General features: G+C 40.6%; 2 protein-coding genes across 4 annotated transcripts; both read left to right on the forward strand.

Moving 5' to 3' along the window:
- The first annotated feature begins 823 nt into the window (after positions 1-823).
- LOC102691449 (transmembrane protein 26-like) lies at positions 824-6942 on the forward strand. 3 transcript variants are annotated; one of them, XM_015336953.2, is made up of 4 exons: positions 824-1080; positions 3055-3276; positions 4298-4412; positions 5411-6942. In XM_015336953.2, the coding sequence occupies exons 2-4, from the start codon at positions 3083-3085 to the stop codon at positions 6035-6037; spliced, it is 936 nt and encodes a 311-aa protein (XP_015192439.2). In that variant the 5' UTR covers positions 824-1080; positions 3055-3082; the 3' UTR covers positions 6038-6942. The 3 variants fall into 3 exon arrangements, with proteins under 3 accessions (XP_015192439.2, XP_006642138.3, XP_015192440.2); XM_006642075.3 differs by having other exon boundaries at positions 825-1080; positions 4268-4412; XM_015336954.2 differs by having other exon boundaries at positions 825-1080; positions 4334-4412.
- Positions 6943-9042: 2100 nt separating this feature from the next.
- Positions 9043-14878, forward strand: LOC107075524 (transmembrane protein 26-like). The gene is made up of 4 exons (XM_015336899.2): positions 9043-9440; positions 11028-11261; positions 12438-12564; positions 13889-14878. The coding sequence occupies exons 2-4, from the start codon at positions 11059-11061 to the stop codon at positions 14432-14434; spliced, it is 876 nt and encodes a 291-aa protein (XP_015192385.1). The 5' UTR covers positions 9043-9440; positions 11028-11058; the 3' UTR covers positions 14435-14878.
- The last annotated feature ends 7487 nt before the right edge of the window (positions 14879-22365 follow it).

Below are 22365 nucleotides of genomic sequence, written 5' to 3' on the forward strand. Positions count from 1 at the left end.
TCATAATATAGCTTAATACTTGAACAAGAAATGAATTGCATTACTCCTATGAGATATTATTTTGATAACTCACATAACCCAATAATATGGTGTGAAACCAAGTGTTATGATGGATACAGCATAACTGATATTATAAGAATTCTATGACTCGTGTCTAGTTGAAAACAATGTTTGTCATTTTTCTGATGTTATTCATACAAAAATTAAATAAAAGCCTACATTTCTGTTAATTTCATATTATCTGTGTTGTGTAAATGATAGCATCAAACTTGAAGTCAAAAACAGATTTGTAGATTAGCAATTAATTAAATTATTAATATGCTTCCAGGTTGCAGTCAGTGTAGATTAATTTGTTATACTGAATGAAAGCTAAAGTTATATGCTGTTCATGGGCCTGAACATAACATAACTAATTTATTTTTTAGTTAATACATGTCCCTGAAATCAAATCTTATTCTTCTTATCTGAGGTGCATGTAAAAACATTTACAGGCACCTCAGATGTCTTTAATGTTTTATCTTGTGCACATTGCTGGGACTGGGCATGTCTTGGGTGGGTTAAGGAACAACACTGATATTTTTTAAAAAGGTCCCTCTGTTTTCTGCTCTTCGTCATCTGAGATAACTTTGTTTTCCGCTGTTTGAAAGACAGAACGAAGGCTGGTATATGAGATGACCATTTCAAAGCAGGAACCTTTATCTACAACCATTCATTCCCAGTGACAGAGACTTCACATGACTTCCTTCAGACAGAGGAGGTCCAGATTTGAGGAGTTTATCATGTCCATCCCTGACCATATCTTTTCAACTTTGCATTAACCTTTATAACAGTGTATACACCCTTCCATGCAGTTAAAGTTTGTCCACCCCCCCCCTTAACAGTAATCTTTAAAAGCTGCGAGCTCGGCAACCACATTGAAAGAATGGGGGTTGGCATGCTGTCTTTGTTACAATGATGAACTAAAGCTGGACGAAACAGTTTCTGCAGGCGAAACTGAACAGATCTATCACTGTGGGAAGAACCTAATTAGGAAACAAGGAGCTGCAACTTGTAGTTGTGAAGGGAACATCCAAGCATTTGGTAAGTGAATTTACAATCTGTGGGGCACTGCTTTTACAGTATGTGAGAGTAAAGGGTCTTTATTTTTATAAGGCTAGAAAATAGTGTCATGCGTTTCAAATGATGAAGTTCTTTTGCAAATCCTATTACACATGCAACCACAACAAAGCATTATAATAAGGTATCAAGATTAAAAAAATGAGATTTCTTTAAAGCACAAGTCTCCTTCAATTAAACCCTGAAGCAATGTAGAAAAAAAGCTTGATTTCAGCATATTAAATATTTGTTTCAAGAACAAAACATATAAAAACTAAAGGAATGGGGTGTATAGAATATCTAGAGTTCACTTTTAAGTTAATAAAGATACATTCAATCTGACAATTATAGGGTAAAGGAATTGTTGTTGACACCCAATTATGGCTATGTTCTTACAAACTGCAAACAGTGTTGCATTTCTATGCTTTGAAAATTGTATATCAGAATATTGGATTTGAATATTCACTACAGCGTAAATGTTCTTGAAAAGCAGTTTTTGGCTGTTTTGTTCATGGTAGTGGGATCAGACTTTAAACTACAATGAAATAAAAAGTTGATAACACACACAGATCCATCTTATCCCATCATCCATTGTGTTGGATCATAATTAACAAGTTCTCTTCCCCAAACTAAGAAATCACATTCGTGTTCTTGTTTCTTTACACTTCCTAAATTATGTAATTTTTATCTAAAGCATTGTTTTCTTTCCAGATAGAAATGAAACCGTTATTTGGTCAAACAGCTTAAAGTTTTAGGCAAGTGAACAAATGCCTGTGTTGACCGGTTGGCCATATCCTAGACGTTTTCCATTATTCTGTTCTTTTAGAGTTCTTTGAATTGTTTACTATTCTATTACACTCTGTGTTTTTCCTTCTTCATTTTGAAACCTATCTTGACTTTTTATGGAGTTGTAAAACAGAAGTTCAGGAGCAGATGAAATTGTAAATCTTGCACTTTCCCTCTCTTCTGTATAAATATTTTTGCTGCTAAACCCCTTCCAGTCCCCCTCCCTCCACCCCATCTTCACTCTTGCTGCAGCACCCTGATTCATTCTTCGCAAGAGAAGGGGGTTTTGTCACCTTATGGCCAGGATGGACATTACTTAAGGGAGTATTTAATTCAGTGAGTTAATGTCCAACACTGAAACATTAAATATATTTCAATAGACGTGTCATTTTGTTTGCATCAATTACAATTAATTACATTAGCCAAACTACTGAAAACCATTTTGTTTTCCATTACCAGTTCATTCTGATATGTCTGATGTAATTGATGAGGCTCACCTTGTCTCATTCAGTTAATGCGGTTTGATTGTTAAATGTGATTGATCATCTAATTGATCAGCTACTATGACACTTCATATTAGATGGTTATAGAATGTTCTCCTTGGGTTGTTGTGATCGTGGTTTTGAAAGTACTGATCAATGTGAATTAAAGAATGTTAAATACAAGATTGGTGTCCTCTCCCCCAAACCTCTCTTAATACATGTTTTGTGTTTTCTGTGTCTTAAATTCTTGATTTCAAATTTTCAAAGTCATTAAAACATCGTGCCAGCATCCTAGTAGTAAAAATTACAAGTAAAGCTTAACAAACAATATTTGCTGGCCAAACTAAAATTCAGCCTTGATTCATTAGGTGAAGCAATTCCTCACTTCTCCATTGCTGTGTTGTGGGGTTGCCTATTCATAATAGTTGCTATAAATCGCCTCGGTGGGGCTGTACTTCAGTGGTGGATGTTGTGGGTCCCCACCTGTACAAAAAGTGCTCTGAGATCCTTTAGGGTGCTACATACAGTAACTGCAATCAATTGTTAATATTAAATGGGTCATAAGAGTACAGAATCTCCGCCACTGAGTATGGGTTGTTTAGGCCTGAGCTATGAAAGTCCAGACGTCTGTAGCGATGACTGAAGTGCTATGAGATACTATGGATATAATGAAAAACACGTTACTCTACAGGAGACGTGGCCTTGGGACCTCGGCAGAGATGTGCAAGTTCCTGAACGTCCTGCTGGCCACACTGAGCCGCTTGCTGTTCGCTGTGCATGGCGTTCTGACAGTGTGGCGCGTGGTCACGGTCAAAGGGGATCCTGTCTACTGGCTCCTGCTGTTGGGCGTCGCTCTCCTGGGTGTAGAGATGGGGGTCACATTGAAGTTCACAAGGAGCGGGGAGTGGAAATGGTAAAGGCTTCCGTGTGGATCTGCACTGACACTTACTGCAAGCCTTCGTCTCACGAGGGAGGAGACTAGAGCGAAGAAGGCGGAGGGCACATTTTGAGCTGTAACAATCTGAAGTGACATGAAAGCATTTCCAATAAGTAACAGGAAAAACAGCTCTGCAGCAAGATCTTGGGGTTAACAGTACAGGACGTAGTTCAGAAGATGTTTCAGTGGTGAATTTAATACCAAAAACTGTAAACACATACAGAAACCTTTTCATCATAATCAGATGTGTAGTAATGGTTTTCTTAATCCCAAACTACTTTTATAAAAAATAAAAACACAAAAAGCAAAAAATGACCTATCATTAACACTTCAGGTTAGTATCAGTGAGCTACCTCAGTGATTGTAGCAAGCTGCTGATTATATTGTTATTTTTATTAATGCTTTTTGTGCACATGCACAATTCCTTTGTGGAATATTGTATATCAGTTAAAGGAAATGCATCATTACCATGCTCAAGCCTTTTCCCCGCTAGCATGACAAGATAAGCTGCTTACCAGCTACAAGCGACAGCACCATTATAGTCTGTAGTAACTGTTTAAACACTTCAACATGTTTTGGCTGTCAGAGGTTTGCTGCCTTTAGGACAACCAAAAGCTATTTTGGACAGACTCTCCAAGAATATCCATATGCATGAAGCACTGCGTTAACACACAGCCTGCAAAAGAGTTACCCCACAATAAGCCTCTGATAAGTGGATACCATGTGATATTAGAGCAGGTCTGTATTCCTTTACATTGATGAATAATTCTCCATCAAGTTCACTCCTACACAGCTGAGTAGAAGGAGCACAATCACCTCGGGCCTCTTCCATCGCTTTGGCATTCCTTTTTAAAGAATTCAATTCTTTTAAGAGGGATTTGCATACTGAATGAGAACACTTATTTTTTTAAAATCTAGAACATGCTGCATTCAATGGAGCTAAGAACTGACCTGTGTCTGTCTTTAGGTTCTCACCAATGGTGTTTTTGTACCTAAGCACTGCCATTCCTTCCATATGGTATCTTGAACTCAGCCTGATGCAGTCCAGGATGTCAGTCAACACCTCTCTTGGGAGTGATCCATACCTGCCTGCCAGCATACCAATACCACTGGTGGGTATGAGAAGCATACATGTAGGCCACGTGCCATCTTTTATACAGTCCTCTTTAACAAAATTCTCCTTACCTCAATCATGCCAACAAGTAATATAAGCTACATTAGTTGTATATAATAATGTCATGTAGAATATACAAATTACCTGGGTGATATAAAATATAAAGGTAAAGTGGCTGTTACAGAATATACTATAGAAATAAAGTAAGACTTTCCCCTTCTAATCTGGATATCTGGTTCCTTTTATTTTGATCTTCCTTGCATAACTGACTTGCAATCTGCCCCTCCTCATCCCACTAATTCCTACACACTTTTTGGATGTGATGAATAGCCCTGACCTTTTCAAAGCCTGTTCATTCAAATGCTCAGATCTTAGCGTATTAAAGCACATATCCTGTAACCATCTTTATAACAACCTGTTAAATGACCAATCTAGCTTATCATGTTTGACATCCATGTATAATTTGCAGTTCGAAGCTAATATCCCTGCTGGAAAGTACTGATGTGTGCACTGTGTGTGCAGGCTCATTACAGGTCATAAGTGAAAGGGAGACATGTAATGTGATGGGCTATTAAATGCTTTTCCTCATTGGCATTCATGGCAGTATCAATGCCATGCTCAAAACGCATGAACCATCCGGTCTCTGAGTCAATAATTATCTGATAATTAACTACTGTTTAATAAATGTTCCAATTCATTAGAACAGAATGGAATAGAGAGACAATAATTTACAATCTAAGATCAGGGTAATTTATTGTGAACTATTTATAGAAAAAAAAAGAATTAATTGAAAGTCATCCCCTTAAACAGATAACCACTGGCCATACTGAGAATGCAATTAACAGGTACCAGATGAGAGTGAAACAATATAACAGACAATGAAAGTTAAGTTTTTTGCATTTCCTGTATTTAAAAAAAATAAACCTGGAAAAGGATCCAGCCCAGCTTTGAAATGAGGGGTGTTTTTCAATGTGTCCCATGTTTTGAATGACACAGGAGCTGTCACAGCTAGAGCCACAGAATTGGGTGCTGGGGCTGGAGCAGACCATGCTGATCGTGTTGGTTCTTGGCCGCTGGCTCATGCCGAAGGGAGACTTGTCCCGGGATCAGCTCTCCCAGCTCCTCATGGTCTACGTAGGGCTGGGAGCTGACATCCTGGACATATTTGAAATCTTCAAGGAGAAAGAGGTAGAGAACAACCTCAGCATTCTTGTCACAGGGCTCAGTCTCTTCACCTGGGCCCTCATGCAGTTTCCCTTGGTCCTAACCCAAACCAGCCCTTCCCAGTGTCATCTTGAAGACCCAGACTCCAGGCCAGATGAGGCGGTGGGCAGTTGCTGTTCCAGTGAGGTCTGGAGTTTGCTGGTCACAGTAGGGATGCAGGACGGCCCCTTTCTCATCTACCGGCTATACCTGATCGTCCAGGAGGGCGTGCTCAACCAGTCCATGATCTTCTTCACCTGCAAGAACATCCTCATCGTCCTCATAGAAATCTACCGCATCATTGTAGTCCAGTGCAGTAAGATCTCTGTGGGCGTCTCAGTTTTTCACTCCACATCTTCAAGCAGGGAGGCACGTCATGACCCGGAGGCAGAGAACTGGGATTCAGAGCATCAAAAATAGAACACAGGTGTAACCCTGGTGTCCTGGCCAAATTTCTCATTGGCCGTTGCCAATCATGGCCTCCTAATAATCCACCTCTAAGAATTGGCTTCATTACTCTGCTCTCCTCCCCATTAATAGCTGATGTGTGGTGAGCGTCCTGGTGCACCATGGCTGCCGTCGCATCATCCAGGCGGGGGCTACATATTGGTGGTGGCGGAGGGGAGTCCCCGTTACCTGTAAAGCGCTTTGATTGGACTGTCCAGAAAAGCACTATATAAGAGTAAGCAATTATTATTATTATTATATAGGTTGGGATTTTCAGACATGACCGCTGGAGAGTGGGAGATGGGTGTTCACTGTACAATTGCAAAGAAAAACTGAATGCAACATTTGAATTCTTATTGTTAATTGTTAATATGCTCATTGAGAATGCAATCTGTTCTGGTTATGGCTTTTTACGTTAACCTGGCATTATCTTAGTCTGATACTGTGTTGTGCAAGTACATGTTGTAATATATTGCTAGCACGCTGAGACACAGTCACCAAGGGTTATTCTCTAACTGAGCAAGTAAGAGCAAAGCTTCTTGTTAGAAATCGGGGGCTCTTGAGTGGGACATCAAGCCCAGTCCATTCACAGAGTGGAGCAGATATGAGCTGAAGTCAGTAACCATTCTCATAGGGATGAGACCCTGTGAGATCACTCAGAATAGCCAGCCACACTAACCTGCATGGGACTGTGGAGGACACTGGAGCGCTTAACAAAACCTGAGGAAACCAGTCACCTGCCAGACAGACAGGTGATGAAAGCCAGGACTGGACCCAGAATGGAAGACTTTTTTGGGCTGAAATGTGTTCTTTTTTGTATTTTCTATTTGTATTTTTTACATACCTGTATGTACAATAAATGCTTGTTTTTATCTGTTCCCTTGAAACCCCCTGAACTTCATAGGGGATTTGGTCAGTTGGATTAGAACACTTTTATCTCACACCTTTTGCACTGGGGCACTGTTCTCTTCTACTGAGTTCGGTATTACCCCTGAATGGATCTCCGTGAACAAAAAGGGCAGTCATTTAACAAATCACTTTGGTGCTCTTTTTATATTTACACAGTCACCATGGTCACCATGTTACAACAATGATACTTCTGCCCTAGAGGGTATTTAAAGGTGAGCCACTAGATTAATTCTTGGTTCAAACAGTGTACACAGACAGACTGTAGGAGACTTCAGCTATTCAAAACAGACATATCACTGGTCTTGGGGCACACATGAAAACTGGAAGGTGACACATGTAGGACCAAGAACAGAAGAATAAGCGCTTCTTTCACAGGGGTGTGGGTTTCTCTAACAAGCTGAACAGCCATGTTATTGAAATTGATTCCATTGGATCTTTCAAGAAATGATTGGATGAGATCCTCAGATCACTCAGCTGCTAGAGACCAAGCGAACAAGATGGGTCTCCGCTCATGTGAAACCTTTCTTGTCTTCTCGTGTAAAATACAGATTTGAAACAAGCCCAGTAGCAGGGTTGACACATCACAGCGGTGCTGGAGTACTTGTAAAGGAAAACAAATTGGTAATCTTCCATCACGGAAGCAAAAGAAAACAATAGTGTGGATGATTAACTATCATATTTCTCCTTTTTCTTGCACTATCACATTTCTCCTTTTTTTTTCTTTTACTAATTTTGAAACCAGATCATACAAAAATGCTGTATAATCTCAAATGACAGAGATTATGCTCAGCATGATAGGCAGGGGGGCGTGTAAAGAACAAGCTATTAGTTATTAGTTATTAGCGCGACTAAGCTGTGATATTACTCCGGAAGTGAGCTTCCTGTCTTTTAAACAGTTGCAACGCTTACTGCATTCATGCTGCACTTTTGGTTTACCATTCTTCATGCATGACATATTCCGATGGTACTGACTGTCTGGTTTCGCAGCCCTAGTTCTGGTGTCACCACAGCCAATAGCAACAGAGATTACCTTACATCATCACAACACACCAGTTAAGTCATACACAGCCAGAGAGTTGCTGGAAAATTGGATAGATGTTATTCTACTGACTACAGTTGCCAACTGTAACTTACGCCAGTCAGTTGTCTTATCAATCTTATACAGGCTGGCAGATCTGTATCTGTAGTAATGTACCCTGACACAGCTTCCCCATTAAGTACATCAACTTTTTGCTGATAAGAAAGAATATGCTTTCAAATTCACACTTACTAAATTAGAACAATGAAATACTGATTTCACAACGACATTTGTCAGTCTGAAGTAAAGAACTGGGCACAGTGGAATTGGATTCTTCAGGTCATGAGTTCACAAATAAGACATTTAAAGATGTGAAAGACGTGGTAAAGATAAAAACAACATGCTAATGTTCAAGAGAATGAGCATAATCTCAAAGAACATAATGGCAGTGAAGGTTTGTGGGGCTCATAGAGAAAGACAAGGCTCAGAGAGAGACAGGTCTGGGGAGGTAGGAGGGAGAGACAGGCTTGTGATCAGGAGACGGGTCTGTGAGTGAGACACTTCATGGTGTGCTGGGGAGATATGGGCTGAAGAAGTGGGCCACTATCTCGTTGCCAAGCAACAACATTTGGAATGCTCTGGGCAGAAGCAGAGCTCCTGGAGGAGTGAGGGTGGCCTTGAAGAGGAAGCCTTTTGTTTTTCTGCAGTTGAACCTCCCTGAATTGCTTTTACACGAACTCCAACTGTTTGCATGCAACTGCGCAGAATAATGTATTTGTATCTCAATTCTTCCCATCCGAACTAAATAACTCTGCACACACCCCTGCGAGGATCTCCTTATAAAGCCCTATAATAATTCTTAATTTTGTTGAGAACACTTTTTACATGACATACTGTATAGTGGGACTATGGGCTCCCAGTGCCACAATAAAGCTGACCAGCTTCACTCTGCTGTCCTTGGCTTCTCCACAAACAGTGAGAGCCCAACCTTTTCATAAAAAGGCACAATTTGTAAATTCACTTCCTCAGAATGGCATTGAACAAAAGATTCTGCTTACACGCACCCAGGCAGCGGAAGGATGTTAAGGGCAGAATAAAAGACTAAATGAAATGAAAGACTTACCAGTGCCTATTCATTTCTTCCACTCAGAAAAAAAAATAAATAATTGAAAGAAAAATGAAGTGTAAACCACGCCTTGCAACCACAAAGGAAAAGGGGAAATAAACATGCAAGCTGCTGTTGGAGCTCTTTGAAGCGAGCTGGGTGGAGAGGAACACAGATTTGTGGGTGGACAAGAAGGCCTGCACTTGTCTTGACAAGCACTTGCCCACTGATGTCTGTCGGTGTTGAGGTGCACAGAAGAATCGCTCTTGACTGTGGGGTTGTAAAAGTGCCTATCCTGCCAGCGGTCTGCAGAACAGAGATACTACTCCACAGGACAACACCTTGTAAGTCGATCTTTGTAGATCACTATTATTTAAACCGTGGACTCATTGATATGCCATCTTTATTATTTGTATTCCTATAGTTATCTTTGAATAGGGCAAAAAGACATGTCGCTGTGCTTTTGCTCTTTCATGAAATGGTGTAAAAAATGGGCTAGAAAGTTCTGAACACAACAGAGAAGGGCCGAGAGTCATGATCCAAGTCACCGAATTCCAGTTTGCTTTCTTTCTCCTTGCAGCACTGTGCTTTCTGCAAATCAAACATAATGAAAGCTTAAAAGCAGAACTGAATGACCTGGATGTTCAAGTATATTCAAATTATACTTCTAGCACGGCGTATCCTAACAGATTAAGTTTTCATCAATTATAAGTAATGCTACAAAAGGCTGCAGTTTAGACACCATAATGAGTAGCTGGAATGAATGATAACAAATACATGTATACAAAACAAATACTTTGGACAGTCATATACTTCTAGTCATTTTATTCTAATCAGTTATACTGAAATTGCCATGAATGATTACTGGTATTAGTTTAACTTTTGACTCTTAGATTATCCATGTTAATTACTTTATTATTACTCATATACATGTAACTACACATCAGTATTAGAATCATTTTGAATCATCCCCGCTCGTACCTCTGCTTGAAACTATGTGAGAAACCATATATTCGTGTATACTGACACTGCAGTGCCAACTTCAAAAAGTTTCACTTTTGTTTTCCTAGAAGAAGGAGTGTGTCGTAATCATAATATGTGTTTGAGGAAGAGCTCCCTTTTATTGGGTAGCGTGGCCAGGGGATTTCCACACGAACCGTAACCTTAGCTTTCCGTAACCGTCTCTATAACCTGGCAATAACCTCTCTCAGTCGCTGGTAAAAACTTACAGGACTGTGATATTCAAACGCTGGACTTGTAGGCCTCTGTATTAAGAAATGCTTGGAGTCAGTTCTCTTTACTTTGATAATCCTAAAACATGTCTACAAATTATTATATACATTTCATTATGTGCAGATATGAATTTCCATTTCAATATATAAAAAGATGAGATGCAGATGTTTAACATAACAAATCTATTACAGAACTACTGTATATTTTTTACCTTTTATATGATTTTAACATACTGTACCATTGCTGTGGTTTCATATCGCTGAAATGTACTTTTGCTGAGGATCTTCGTAAATATATAACGTCAATTGTTATACATAGCAGCATACTGAGGCACGCTTTGTGCCACCATTAACATTTCACCTACTCCTTTCAATTTGGAAGCTTTGCTTCATAATTGTGACATTGGCGGTGTTCTGTAAACAGAGAACATAGACTTGTAAACTAACAGATAAGAAAGTTTAGCTTCAGGCACTGGCTGCGGGGCAGGCCCTGAATGACTCAAGGGAATAAGAATGTGATGTCACTATTTTGTGTGCATCCAACCCCAGTGCAGGTTTGGGTCAGAAGTAAAAGGTCACATCACAAGCGTGTGCTTGGATCCTACATGCCCATCTGCTGCCTGTGACCTGGGTGTGGGTATGAGGCACTTGAACTAAATATACTATGCTGTAGAAAATAACAAAGTTCTTACTGTTTAGAAAACAGGACCTATCTTCTGGAACATCTGAAATGATGTGTGGACAGACCATCTGGACAACCTTTCTGGACATCCTGAGTCGCACTTTATTTGCTGTCCATGGGGGGATGCTGGTGTGGTGCGTGGTCTCAGTGAAAAGAGACCCTTTTTATTGGGTACTGCTGCTCGGCGTTTTATTCCTGGTGGTAGAAATGATAGTGACTTGGAAGTTTACAACCCACGGATGGTGGAAATGGTAATGATTTTAAATGTCTGCTTCTTTTTTATTCCTTACTCTCTTGCTCTTTCCAAAGAATAAGTTTGCACTTCATTTGTTGCATTTCCAAATCCTCTGGAAAACTTTGTACAAACCACATATGTAGCTTTTTAAACATCCATACCGTTTCCATTTGTACATGAATTTTGTGTGCTTGATACATTTTAAATAAAAACAGAACACTAGAGAAACACCTTATATTAAAGGTGATGTAGCTACTTTGATGATTGTCCCATGTTTTTACCCTTAAAGTGCAATTTCTGTACATGAGTTTTTAAAGCAAGGCATTGACACACATTCATTTTTGTCATTGTGACAGTGTAAGCTGTCTACACGAAACAAGAAAGAGAACACACAAACGTTATTGAGGAGCTGTCCACAAATATTTGGTAAAAGTGGCGAAATCAATTGGAGGCACACTCTCTGCTCCAAAATTAAATGATTGTCATAAGCTTTCATCAGGACATACACCATACAAAATGCTCTGATTTAACAGAAATTCGGGAGGATGTAAATTCTAAATCTCACACCTCCGCTCTTCTAAGTAACTGGCTGTTCACAACACTGCACACATCGATTCTATCACCCCTCCCTCTTTTCCAGCTTCACGCTTGCAGCAACTCCCTGGTTCACTAGCTTATCCTCATCTGGGCGAGCTAATGCCCCATTGTTAAGCATGCTATCACTTTACAGTATATTAGTTGGCTCGTTTCATCATTATTAGAATTTGCACCAAAAACTTAAATTACTTTGGAGTAGAGCATACATAGCCTACCAGTAACAAGCAAGAGAACCTTTATAAAGAAAGCATGATTACTGTTTGACGATGAGACTTCTCTTCAGTGACATGGCACAGAGTAAGATTGTTTTGAAGGTCTTCTCCTGGAATTTGCATACTGTATGTACTGTAATCAGTAAAGTGCTGCAATAACATTCAGCATGAGCAGAGATTATGGTCTGAGGCCAAGATTTCGTTCAATCTTTTCAACTCTTGCATGATTTCTTCTTATAAAGTCAGGGCACTCCTTTAATAATGTTCTGATCCTAAAACGTGGATTTGCACAAACAAATTTATGAGGCAAAGATCATAAATTAAAGTAGACTTACTCTAGAACATCTTTTGTATGGTACTGATGTGTCTGAATCTGTCTCTAGGTTCTCTCCAATGGTGTTCTTATACCTGTGTACTGTCATTCCTTCAATTTGGATACTGGAGCTGCAGACGCTGCAGTCATACTCATCATCCAACACAACAACAGAGATGTATGGCAAAGAAAAACATGTAGGTATCAAAAGTCATGTCATATGTCATATTTTATACTGTCCTGTCAGAGAAAGGGTCCTTTACAATTACATTTGGAACGTATGTAGAACTTGTGATGATTAATTAATTAGTCATTGGTTCATGTCTAGAGGTACTGTTTATCAGGCCATGGTATAGTCCCCCCTTTCTTCCCTAGATTGAGATCTCTCTGTCACGATCGCTACTCCTCCTCTTAAGGGCGCTCAAGCCCTTCCTTCTTCTGCCCCATTACCTGCACCTGTTTCTTATTTCCGTTCCACCTTAAAAGCCAGACAAGACGTCAGTCCTCATTGAATTCCGCTTCGTGAGAGCCCGGGGTCCTGCTGCGTCTGGCTCCGTTATGGTTTTAACCTTTTGTTCCTGATTCCCCGCCCCGCCGTTCTCAACACGGTTTATGGTTTTATTCCCTGGATGGATCCCCTGGCCTTGGACTTTACCTTCTGTCTTGGATTACCCGTTTGGATTTTCTTATGGATTGTTCGCCCCGGATTCACTCTCCCTGTCTCCATACCCTCTCCTGCATGACTTTTTCCTAGTGTTTCCTCACTCCCTTCCAGATCGTGGAGCAATACAGTACGCTGACCATTTCCCAGCAGGCCCCTTTGTAATGGGAGCTGGTCCAGGCTCCCGCGAAGTTTTAGTTCAGGACCCTATGCAGATGGTATAATCCAGAAGTAAGTGAAGAAGGACATCAGGGGAGGAGACGAAGAGGATCAGAACGGGTTGACAGACAGGGGGGTGTGACTACAGTGATCTGGTGCTCTGGGGGCGTGGCGATGGCAAACAAGTTCAGGCAGTCCAAAAGGGGGAATCCGAGGCGCAGTCCAAAGTCCAAAACCAGGGGGTTCCAACCAAGAAGAAACAAAACAGTTAAAATCCGGAACAAGGGCAAGGAAAAAAAGTAGGATAACGAGGCCAGGTGCTCCGAGCCCCGGACTCAGATGGTCAGGTTGCCATGATAAAGTTTATGTCGTCGGGTCTCTCCTGGACCCGCTGGTAGGTGTCCATCTCCCAGTGTTGAGACCTAAAATACGAAATTGTCAGAGCACCCTTTAAGAGGAGGGATGCCGATTGTGACACCCTTATGGCAATACATTAATACACAGTGAATCACAGTTTTGCCATTTACAGCAGCCACGGTAGTTAATACTCAAGGTATAACACCTCATATCGTCTGACAAACTTAAAAAACAAGGAAAGGTACTGTCTGATTTTCTGTTCTCTGAAAGCTGAAATGTATTGTTTTCTGAGATGTGAGATGAGGGATGGTTTTAATTGTGACCAATGTGCTTGAATAAAACAGGAGCAGATTCTGCACCTGCGACAGACCTTACCATTCGTTCTGGTTCTGGGACGCTGGATCATGCCGAAAGGTGAAATGTCCCGGGATGACCTGTCTAATATCCTCACAAATTTCCTGAGTCTGGGGGCTGACATTCTGGAATTATCTGAGGTCTTCAAGGACAAGGAAGTGCGGTCCCACTACAAGCTACTTGTAATCGGGCTTAGCCTCTTTAGCCTGGCCCTCATGCAGTTCCCCCTAGTCATAACAAAAATCCAACTTCCAGTAACCCATCCAGCCCCAAAACATTTGCTTAAGAGAGTCCGAGACCACTCGGTGGAAGAGGGCTGCAACAAGATCTTAGGTTTGCTGATCAATGTGGTCATGCAGGATGCGCCTTTCCTCGTCTATCGACTTTACCTGATAACTAAGCTGGGGGTATACGACGACACAATAATCTACTTCACCTGCAAGAACATAGTAATGATCCTCATTGATGTCTACACTATCCTCGTGATTGTTTGTGGGAAAGGAGTGCTGCGACAGAATAGAAGCACACCAGTCTGAGAAAGAAAGCATCACACAGCAATCCCAAGGTTTGAACATCCATAATCTCGGATTGGGAACGTCAACCCCTCCCTTGGACTACCAGAAGCATTCTGGAGCTGCTACTGTACCTCAGCCAAGCCCTTAAAGAGGACGTCATTAATGGTCAACAGCTTCTTTCTATTTTCTTTTTCTTAGTTACAGAAATGATAATGCTTATAGGACAGTGGACTTTTTTATTTCATGTGTAAAATGCACAGCACTCCATCTGTCTTTTTAAAGGTACACTGTTATTTATCTCTTTCAATTAGCTCAGGAACAGTAAGGGTGTCCTATACGTTTTTTTATATATATTATTCGACTATTCAGGCAAAGGATATACTATATCTCAAAACTCAAAATGTTATAGACCTCTTCATGTCCTTCAGGTCTTAACAGAAAACGTATATAAATGATTTATTTCAAGATGTTGTGTGTTTTCTCTGTCTGTAAGTCCCTTGGTCAGTGGTGGTTTGTGGTCAGTTTACAGTACCTTTATTACTGGAACTTCATCATTAGGTGAAATGCTTCTCTGGCATCACTGACAATACATTAGCAACAACAGGAAATTACACTCATGTTTTGTCAGTAACCACACAGATTTCTCTAAGAGGAAAAAATACTTTCCTGTATAGACATTAGTAATGGGGTGGCAGTGTGTTGTCACCTATCATTTTCAAAGGGAGTTGTTTGGGCAATAACGATGTTACAAATTAGTCTGGCTCATTCAAGACACTCAAACTTGGGTTCCACTTGTAATACGTTTGGGGATATACTGTAAATTGGCAAAAATTTAGAGGCTAATGTTGGAGCAAAACCAGTACATTGTCTCCTGATATAAACATGTTTATTGTATAGCCATTGCTGTTGCTTCTGAGTCCAGCGGAGATTGATCTGAGTAACCCTCCTGAGTATGCTTAGTCGTCTTTGCAGGTCCCGGTTATGCTCTACAATAGTGGGCTGATTTTGTATGCAGGCCTCTTCAATAAGGGATGTATAGAAAATCAGATTCTCAGACTATCCAGACACACAAGGAGACTCCATTCCAATAATCGACAGTCGTGCAACAGTCATCTCTCTCCTGACCTCTGCTCCTGCAGTGCAGAGAGGGAGGAGTGTTCAGGTGGCTCTGTGACTGTGTTTGCATCATCATCCAGATGGTCTTTGGTTTCCCTGTTGAACTGCATCCTCAAGCATGGATTCACTGATTCGTGAAATTAACACCAACCAGTCTCTCCCAAACACCACCAACAAAGGCTGACAAGAGACTGAAGGGACTTGTACATCTGTACACATAGTTTTCCATTATTCTTCAGTGGCACCCGGCGGTGGAGGAACTTGACTGGAACAGCTCTCGGCTCTCCAGCCTCAACGCTTCCCCGAAAACAAGCAGCTCTGTGCCCACCATGGCATCTGCATTCTTCTTTCAGGTCTTCTGATGTCAGCACGTCTTCCAGAAACTCTGAGCAGCTGCAGTGGTGTCACCACAACGGTCCTGCCCCTCTTCTCTCTCTCTATCTCTAGCCTCTACCACTTTGTTCTCCTTTCCCTCCCCTTCGCTTTCCTTTATCCAACCCACCCCCTCCAGGACCCCAGCCTGTGTTGTTTCTTCTCTCCCCTCTCCCCAGTCCTTCCTACGCAGTGCAGCTCAAGCTTAGGCAGCTGCAGCTGCAGCGTTCCCTTGCCCATGTACTGTTCCTTTCTGCTGGCGTATTACTGGTCCATATCGACCTTTGACTCTTTCGCCTCTCCAAGCCCCCAGATGCATATTTAACTGATATTTCTTCTCTTTTGGAGGAGTCAGTTTGAAATCCGTTCTTATTGTCCAGCTAAATTCAGCAAGAGGCAACACTCTCCTGCATCCTCTGTTCCTCACCAATCCAATCCAATCCAATCCAATCCAATCCAATCCAATCCAAGTTAGCTGGTCCTGCTACTGCTGCTGGTCTCTAGTACTGCCACCTGTTTGCTGACTCATGTTTTGTCATCCACAGCATACAGGTCTTCTCAGGCACTGCACTCAAACCCACTGGCTGAATCAAGCCCAGGGCTACATCATACAGTATATATGCTTTCGTTTGATACACACACGTTCTGCTCAGTTCCAGCGAAACTGCAGCTGAACTTATTTGCTCTTAGCTCTTCAAAATCTGTCTGTGTTTTGGGAATTCGTCTGGGGGGATGTGATGGTACTGGTATCTGCTCAGTGCCCTCATTTCCTCAGCCAGGCAAGTTAAAGTCAAGGAACTAATCAGAATCATTATCAGAATTTGACCAAACAACTGAACATCCACTCACTAAGCTAATGTTTTTGTGTATTGTAGCACTTTTAATGACACAATTGAAAGCCTCTATTCTGTTTGGTCTGCATTAAATGCGTCCTGGTATTAATTTATGCAAATGTTAAAGCAGAACGATGCATATTTTTTAAAGGTAATTAATGCATTTTTTCATTTTGTTTTGACAACAGCAATTTACTTAATGGTCAGATAAGACCATTTAATCAGCCCATTTAAACAGTTATTGTAAGAGATACTCCAGCATACTCCAAAATGCTCTGCACCCCAGACAGGGGTGGCCCACTAACAGAATTGTTAAAGCTTTAAAAAATAATTTTCACACAGTCCCACATGGTGGCACTGTTAACTTGTTGAAAAGGAATGACTTTGATTGTATTAAAAAGAAAAAGGGTCAGTGATTTAAAAATGTATAAATTGTTATGAATGCAACTGCTAATGGCAGACTTGCTTTCATCTGTTAGCTGGGAAGAGGCTTTCAGGGGTAAAATTAAAGGTTTCGCTTACAACGACATGCAGCAGTATTTTAAAAATTACAAGACGTTACTACATGTAGACAGCACCAGGAGCTCCTGAAAGAAAAAAAAAACCCTCACAAAATTAATGATTCCATACATGAATAATTCAAATTTAAAATTAAAATATTAAATTAGAATATGAATGATATCTGCCAGCTAAATAAATGACCTTTGTTTTTCTATACAGACAATATTAATATTGATTTATGTTTTGCTAATGTATTAGGCATTCTAACTTGTGTCTCCACAGTCGACATAAGCAAGAATGAGTCAGGAATTCTGACATTTAGAAATGAAATAAGCATAAAACTTGAACCTCCCAAGCACAAAACCAACAGAACATCATCAATACCGCTGATATGCTTTGTGTTCATACCAGTCAGAAAAAAAGCATCAAAATGCAACCATTTGTGCCAACATTGACTATGTTTGTGAAGTGAGGGGAGGGAGAAGGGCAGGGATTAATCAATACAGAATTGCCAATAAAAAAGCTCTGATCTATAAGAAGAAAGTTACTGTATAAGAGATTTACAGGATCTGTCAGCACTTGCGTGTATGTTGTGATAAACCTGGTGTAAACAACTCCTCAGTTCCCTGCTCTGTCTCCTACTCCAGTCAGCATGGAGTCATTTCCAGGCTGAGCTTTCTCTGCAGAGAGCCTCTGCAGATCAAACTTCCTTAAGTATCTCTGTGTGCACACTTCCAGCAATGCATGCAGAGAGCTAATGTTTGCAAGTTACTTGGAAAGCAAATTTATCGTGGATCGTTTTCTCATTTTTTTGAGCTGTGTGGAGGAATCGTCATTGTTGATTGTGTGGAGTGCCTGCTGCCCCCGAGCTTGGCAATAACCATTTCCAGCTTTTTAAAGGGATTCTGGGACCGAACCATGGAAATGGGATCTAGAAATTGGTCTCAACGTGGAAATTTCTCCACAGACTCCCACACCCAGTGACGCAAAGAAGAGCGCAGATCTTTTTTTTCCAGTTTCGCACTGGATTCAATATTACTGTGAAATCTAAGCCCAAGGGTACACTCCCTCTGCTACAGTGCCACAAATATAGATCCCTGATTTTGCAGTCATGAATAAAGATGAAATCATTCCAGTCAAAAAAAGAATTGATAGGTCTTATACATTACTTCCTGTAAAAAAGTCACATCATTCAGGGCCAGAACCACGATTTCTGAAGAGATGATTGAAGAGATGAAGACCTAAAGCATCAGGGATTTATAGCAAGGTAAAAAAAGCTGTAGTCAAGGATCAAACCTGCTGTTGAAGATCTCACTCAAGGCTTAACTGTGCTTTCCTATGCCTATGCCATACACTGTGATAAATGTTTTCTGTTGAATTATTACAGAAATCCATGGTATTCCTGTGGGCCAGTAGAGAAAAGCACGCTGCAGACATGTTAAAGAAATAGAAAACCAGAATCAAACTAAAATGAAAATGTTATTAAGTGTGTAATGTATGCAAACCTGGTAAACATGGTAAAAGTTCTAAATGCTGTACCTATGGCACATTTATCAAGATGAGCCTTAACAAGGTGGACTACTACAGGAACCACCCTTAGTAACAAAACTAGGTCATCCAGGTTAAATCGACCCTTGATGTACAGAGAGGGGCTACAATTGTGAGGAGAAGGAGAGGGATAAGGGGAAAGAACTTACAGGACATTTTCGCAACAAATGGGTTTAGCCTTTTTATTATTAGTCAAGCCGAGGCTGTGGGTGAAGTAATCAAATCATCACCCCTACATATAACCACAAAGCTCCAATAAATATTTGCACTTGGAGTGGAAATCGTTACTAGAAACGTGTGGAACTCTGTTAAAATAATATGAACTCTTCTGTGAATCTCACTACCTTGTAATGTGCAGGCAATGGTATGCTTAAGTAGTAGGCAAGCTTCTCTCCTGATCTCTGTTATCAAGCTGGCAAAGAAAATGACTATAATTATCCCACCCACAAGAAATCATCTATCAGAATGGACTTCAGCCTCGTGGACCATGGTTCAACATTTAATGCATCACTGGGGAGTAATCTCAATACTAATACAGCTTGTCGATTGTGCTGGACCTCGGCAATTGTGCACAAGCGATCTCAGTCTTCGGAATTGTTGTTGTGTCATAATTGATGGGTTGGAGTGATGGAGTGATGATCATGGATCACACCCTGTCTGACAAGATCTCTAGCATACAAACCGAAACAGCGGCGCAGAACCCGTCTTTTTCTGAATAGTGTTTAAAGGAGATGGGCTGGGACAGGGCGGGGAAGAAGAGCTGTTTTTTTTTTCGTTTGTTTTTCGCTGGAGCTGCAGGGGAACAGAGAAGTGCAATTCTGAAGCTGAAGTGACTAGAATCCAAAATGAAACAGGCCTGGCTTCATACACAGCCTGGCAGAGGGAACCTGCAGTCCATATTCATTTTTACAGACATCGACAAACTATTACTGGGGTTGTGACCACCGCGGTTCCGCGTGGGCTCGTGCCCTCACCGATCCACCCCGCCGGTTCGTCCCGCAACACCTGGGCGCGATCCCGGGTCTCTGGCTTAAAGCAGCAGGGAACCAGCCGAGTGAGCTAAAGGAGACCTCCCCCAGCCCAGGTGGCTGAGGTCCCTGCTACGCGCAGGGAGGGCGATGACGTCACCGTGCCCCAACTAGCTCTGCTACTGTGTACAGATAAAAACAAAGTCCCCACTGAATGGAGAGATGAGCTGCTTCTGAACTAAACCAACACGATACCAAACCCCCCCCTCTCCCTGCCAATTTAAAGATGAATATTATCTTAAATTTGGATGGTTAAACTAGGAAAGCAAAAGGAGTGAAAGGTTCTCTGAAGTTTTTTTTCCTTTCCTTCAAATCCTGATGATTTAAAAATGAAATGACTCTCAATGGCCTCTTTTACAACAAGGGCAGACAAGAAAAGGTTAATGATATAATTTGGAGTGCTATAAATATTCAGTGAGAAGGCAGACTTTGTATTGGAGGCAGCAAACATGACAACATTAGCAGAGTCATGATTTATTATAGAGAATATGTCAGCGTGGGGAAGATTTATATAAAGCACTCTCACCTACATTTGAGATGTTTTTAATAAGGTTAGCAGAATAGAGAACATACTATTTTATAAATACAGAACAAGTCTTTACTTCACATAGAAATCAAAACTTGATGCACCTGCCAGTTGTAAATTTCAGATCTTTTTTTTTCCCAAAGTGTAAATACAGAAAGCATTTCATAATCACCACATGACATGTGCATCTGTTTTTCTCAAATAGTGGAGGGAAACTTTGGATTTAATTTTAGTTGATCTTGGACTTTTATGGCAGTCAAAACACGTGGAAACAGAACTCTAAAAATATATCTACTACTGGGAAAAATAAAGCCCTTATTGTTTTAAAAGTCATCAGATGAACTTTTTTGTTTTGTATTCGAACCAATGCTCAGTACAAGAAGCATATTGATTTTATTTAAAAGAAAAAGCCAAAGGAAGCACAATTAAAACACTATCACAATTTTGGGGGAATTTCGGGTTTCTGGATTTGTGAAGAAAGGTATTTTCTCAATTTAATTGCAACTAAGAAACATTTTAACCCCTCCAGCAAACGGAACCGGAAGCGCAGGACCATAAATACTAGTTGCGTGAATAAGCACGCTACTGCGTGAGTTAATACTATAGTCAAATATTGCAGGCGCTGCTATCTCGAAATGTGCAAGACACTAACGCAACCTTTTAATTATTCTGAAGAGGACTAATAATACTACATAGCAAAAACTGTAATGACACCCAAACTAGGACGTAAAAAGGGTTATACCATGATACGTGAGATTTACTATCAGCAAAGAAATAAAAATCAAGATAAAACACGCACACGGCCACGCTGTTGTTGGGAATGTTGCTTTAGAAGCCTGCATCTAGCCGAGGTCTATAATTATCTCAACGCTTCATTAAAGACCGCACACTATCGCAGTGACTTGATTGCTGGAGATTTGTTAAAGATGGTGACCTCTGCCTGAACATGTTTTCCTGCTGTGTTTTTCAGTAGCATGTGTTAAATACTTGACACGCTCCATATTGTCGAAAACACCAGTAACACACCAAGTCGCGGTCATGTCCATCCCATCTTCTGTTGGAATGGAGTTTCCATTACTCTAATTTTGTGGAAACAAACTGTCGAATTAAAATGTACAAACGGCCTCACGATCGGATTTTTTTCTTTAAATCTTACAAAATCATGTTTTTTTGGTTGCATTTTTTCTAATCTATTTTTATTTCACGGGTATAACAATGTATGGGCCAATTTCTACGATAAAACAGGTGATACTGTCTTCCCGAATGAGGTGTTTCCCAAAGAATAAAAAGGCTATCACTGGGATTATAAACTCTTTGGCACAGTTCTGCACAGTGATGGGCTTGCTGCTAGTACTTAACGCTCAGGTGAATCGGAGAGGAGATACTGAACGTCTTTCATAAACGCAGGCCTCGCAAAACCTTTTTCAGCATTTTCATTGTTTTGCCTTCCGTCTGGGGCAACATGTTCAAGAACAAAACCAACAGAAAACAAGTCGTGTATTGTAGTCCTGTTTGCGAAGGTTTTTTTTTCACTTATGGTAGTATTATTTCTAAAAATTATCTCGATGAACACTTGATAGGTAATCTGTTCTCATAACGCAGCTGATCAAACAATGCTCATTTCCGAATTTTACCTTTTTAAATTCTGATTGAATAGCCCGGCGAGTTAAAACTATGAAATAAAGGATGAACGTTTCTCCAGATGAACACTAGAGGACAGTGTTTCACTTTTCGAGGAATATATTTTTGCTGGAAAACTAAAAAACAATTCTAATAAACCTCATAGGTGGGTGACGGGTCTGTCCCCGACTGAATTAGTGAAGAGAGAGTAATTAATGCTCATTAGGTGCACAACCCAGTGCATTAGAGTGAAACGTGTGCTTTGGGGTTTTAATTTTGTACATGATTGCAGCAGTAAAGTTTAAACTACATGGCCAATCTCAGCAGTTAAAAATTCATTTTACTCTTAAAAGTGAAAATAAATGAAAGAATGTCCTGAGAGCTGTGTGTCTTGAAAAGGATGATGCA

The sequence above is a fragment of the Lepisosteus oculatus genome, chromosome 25, assembly GCF_040954835.1.
Source record: "Lepisosteus oculatus isolate fLepOcu1 chromosome 25, fLepOcu1.hap2, whole genome shotgun sequence".
In the NCBI taxonomy this organism is placed as follows: Eukaryota; Metazoa; Chordata; class Actinopteri; order Semionotiformes; family Lepisosteidae; genus Lepisosteus; species Lepisosteus oculatus.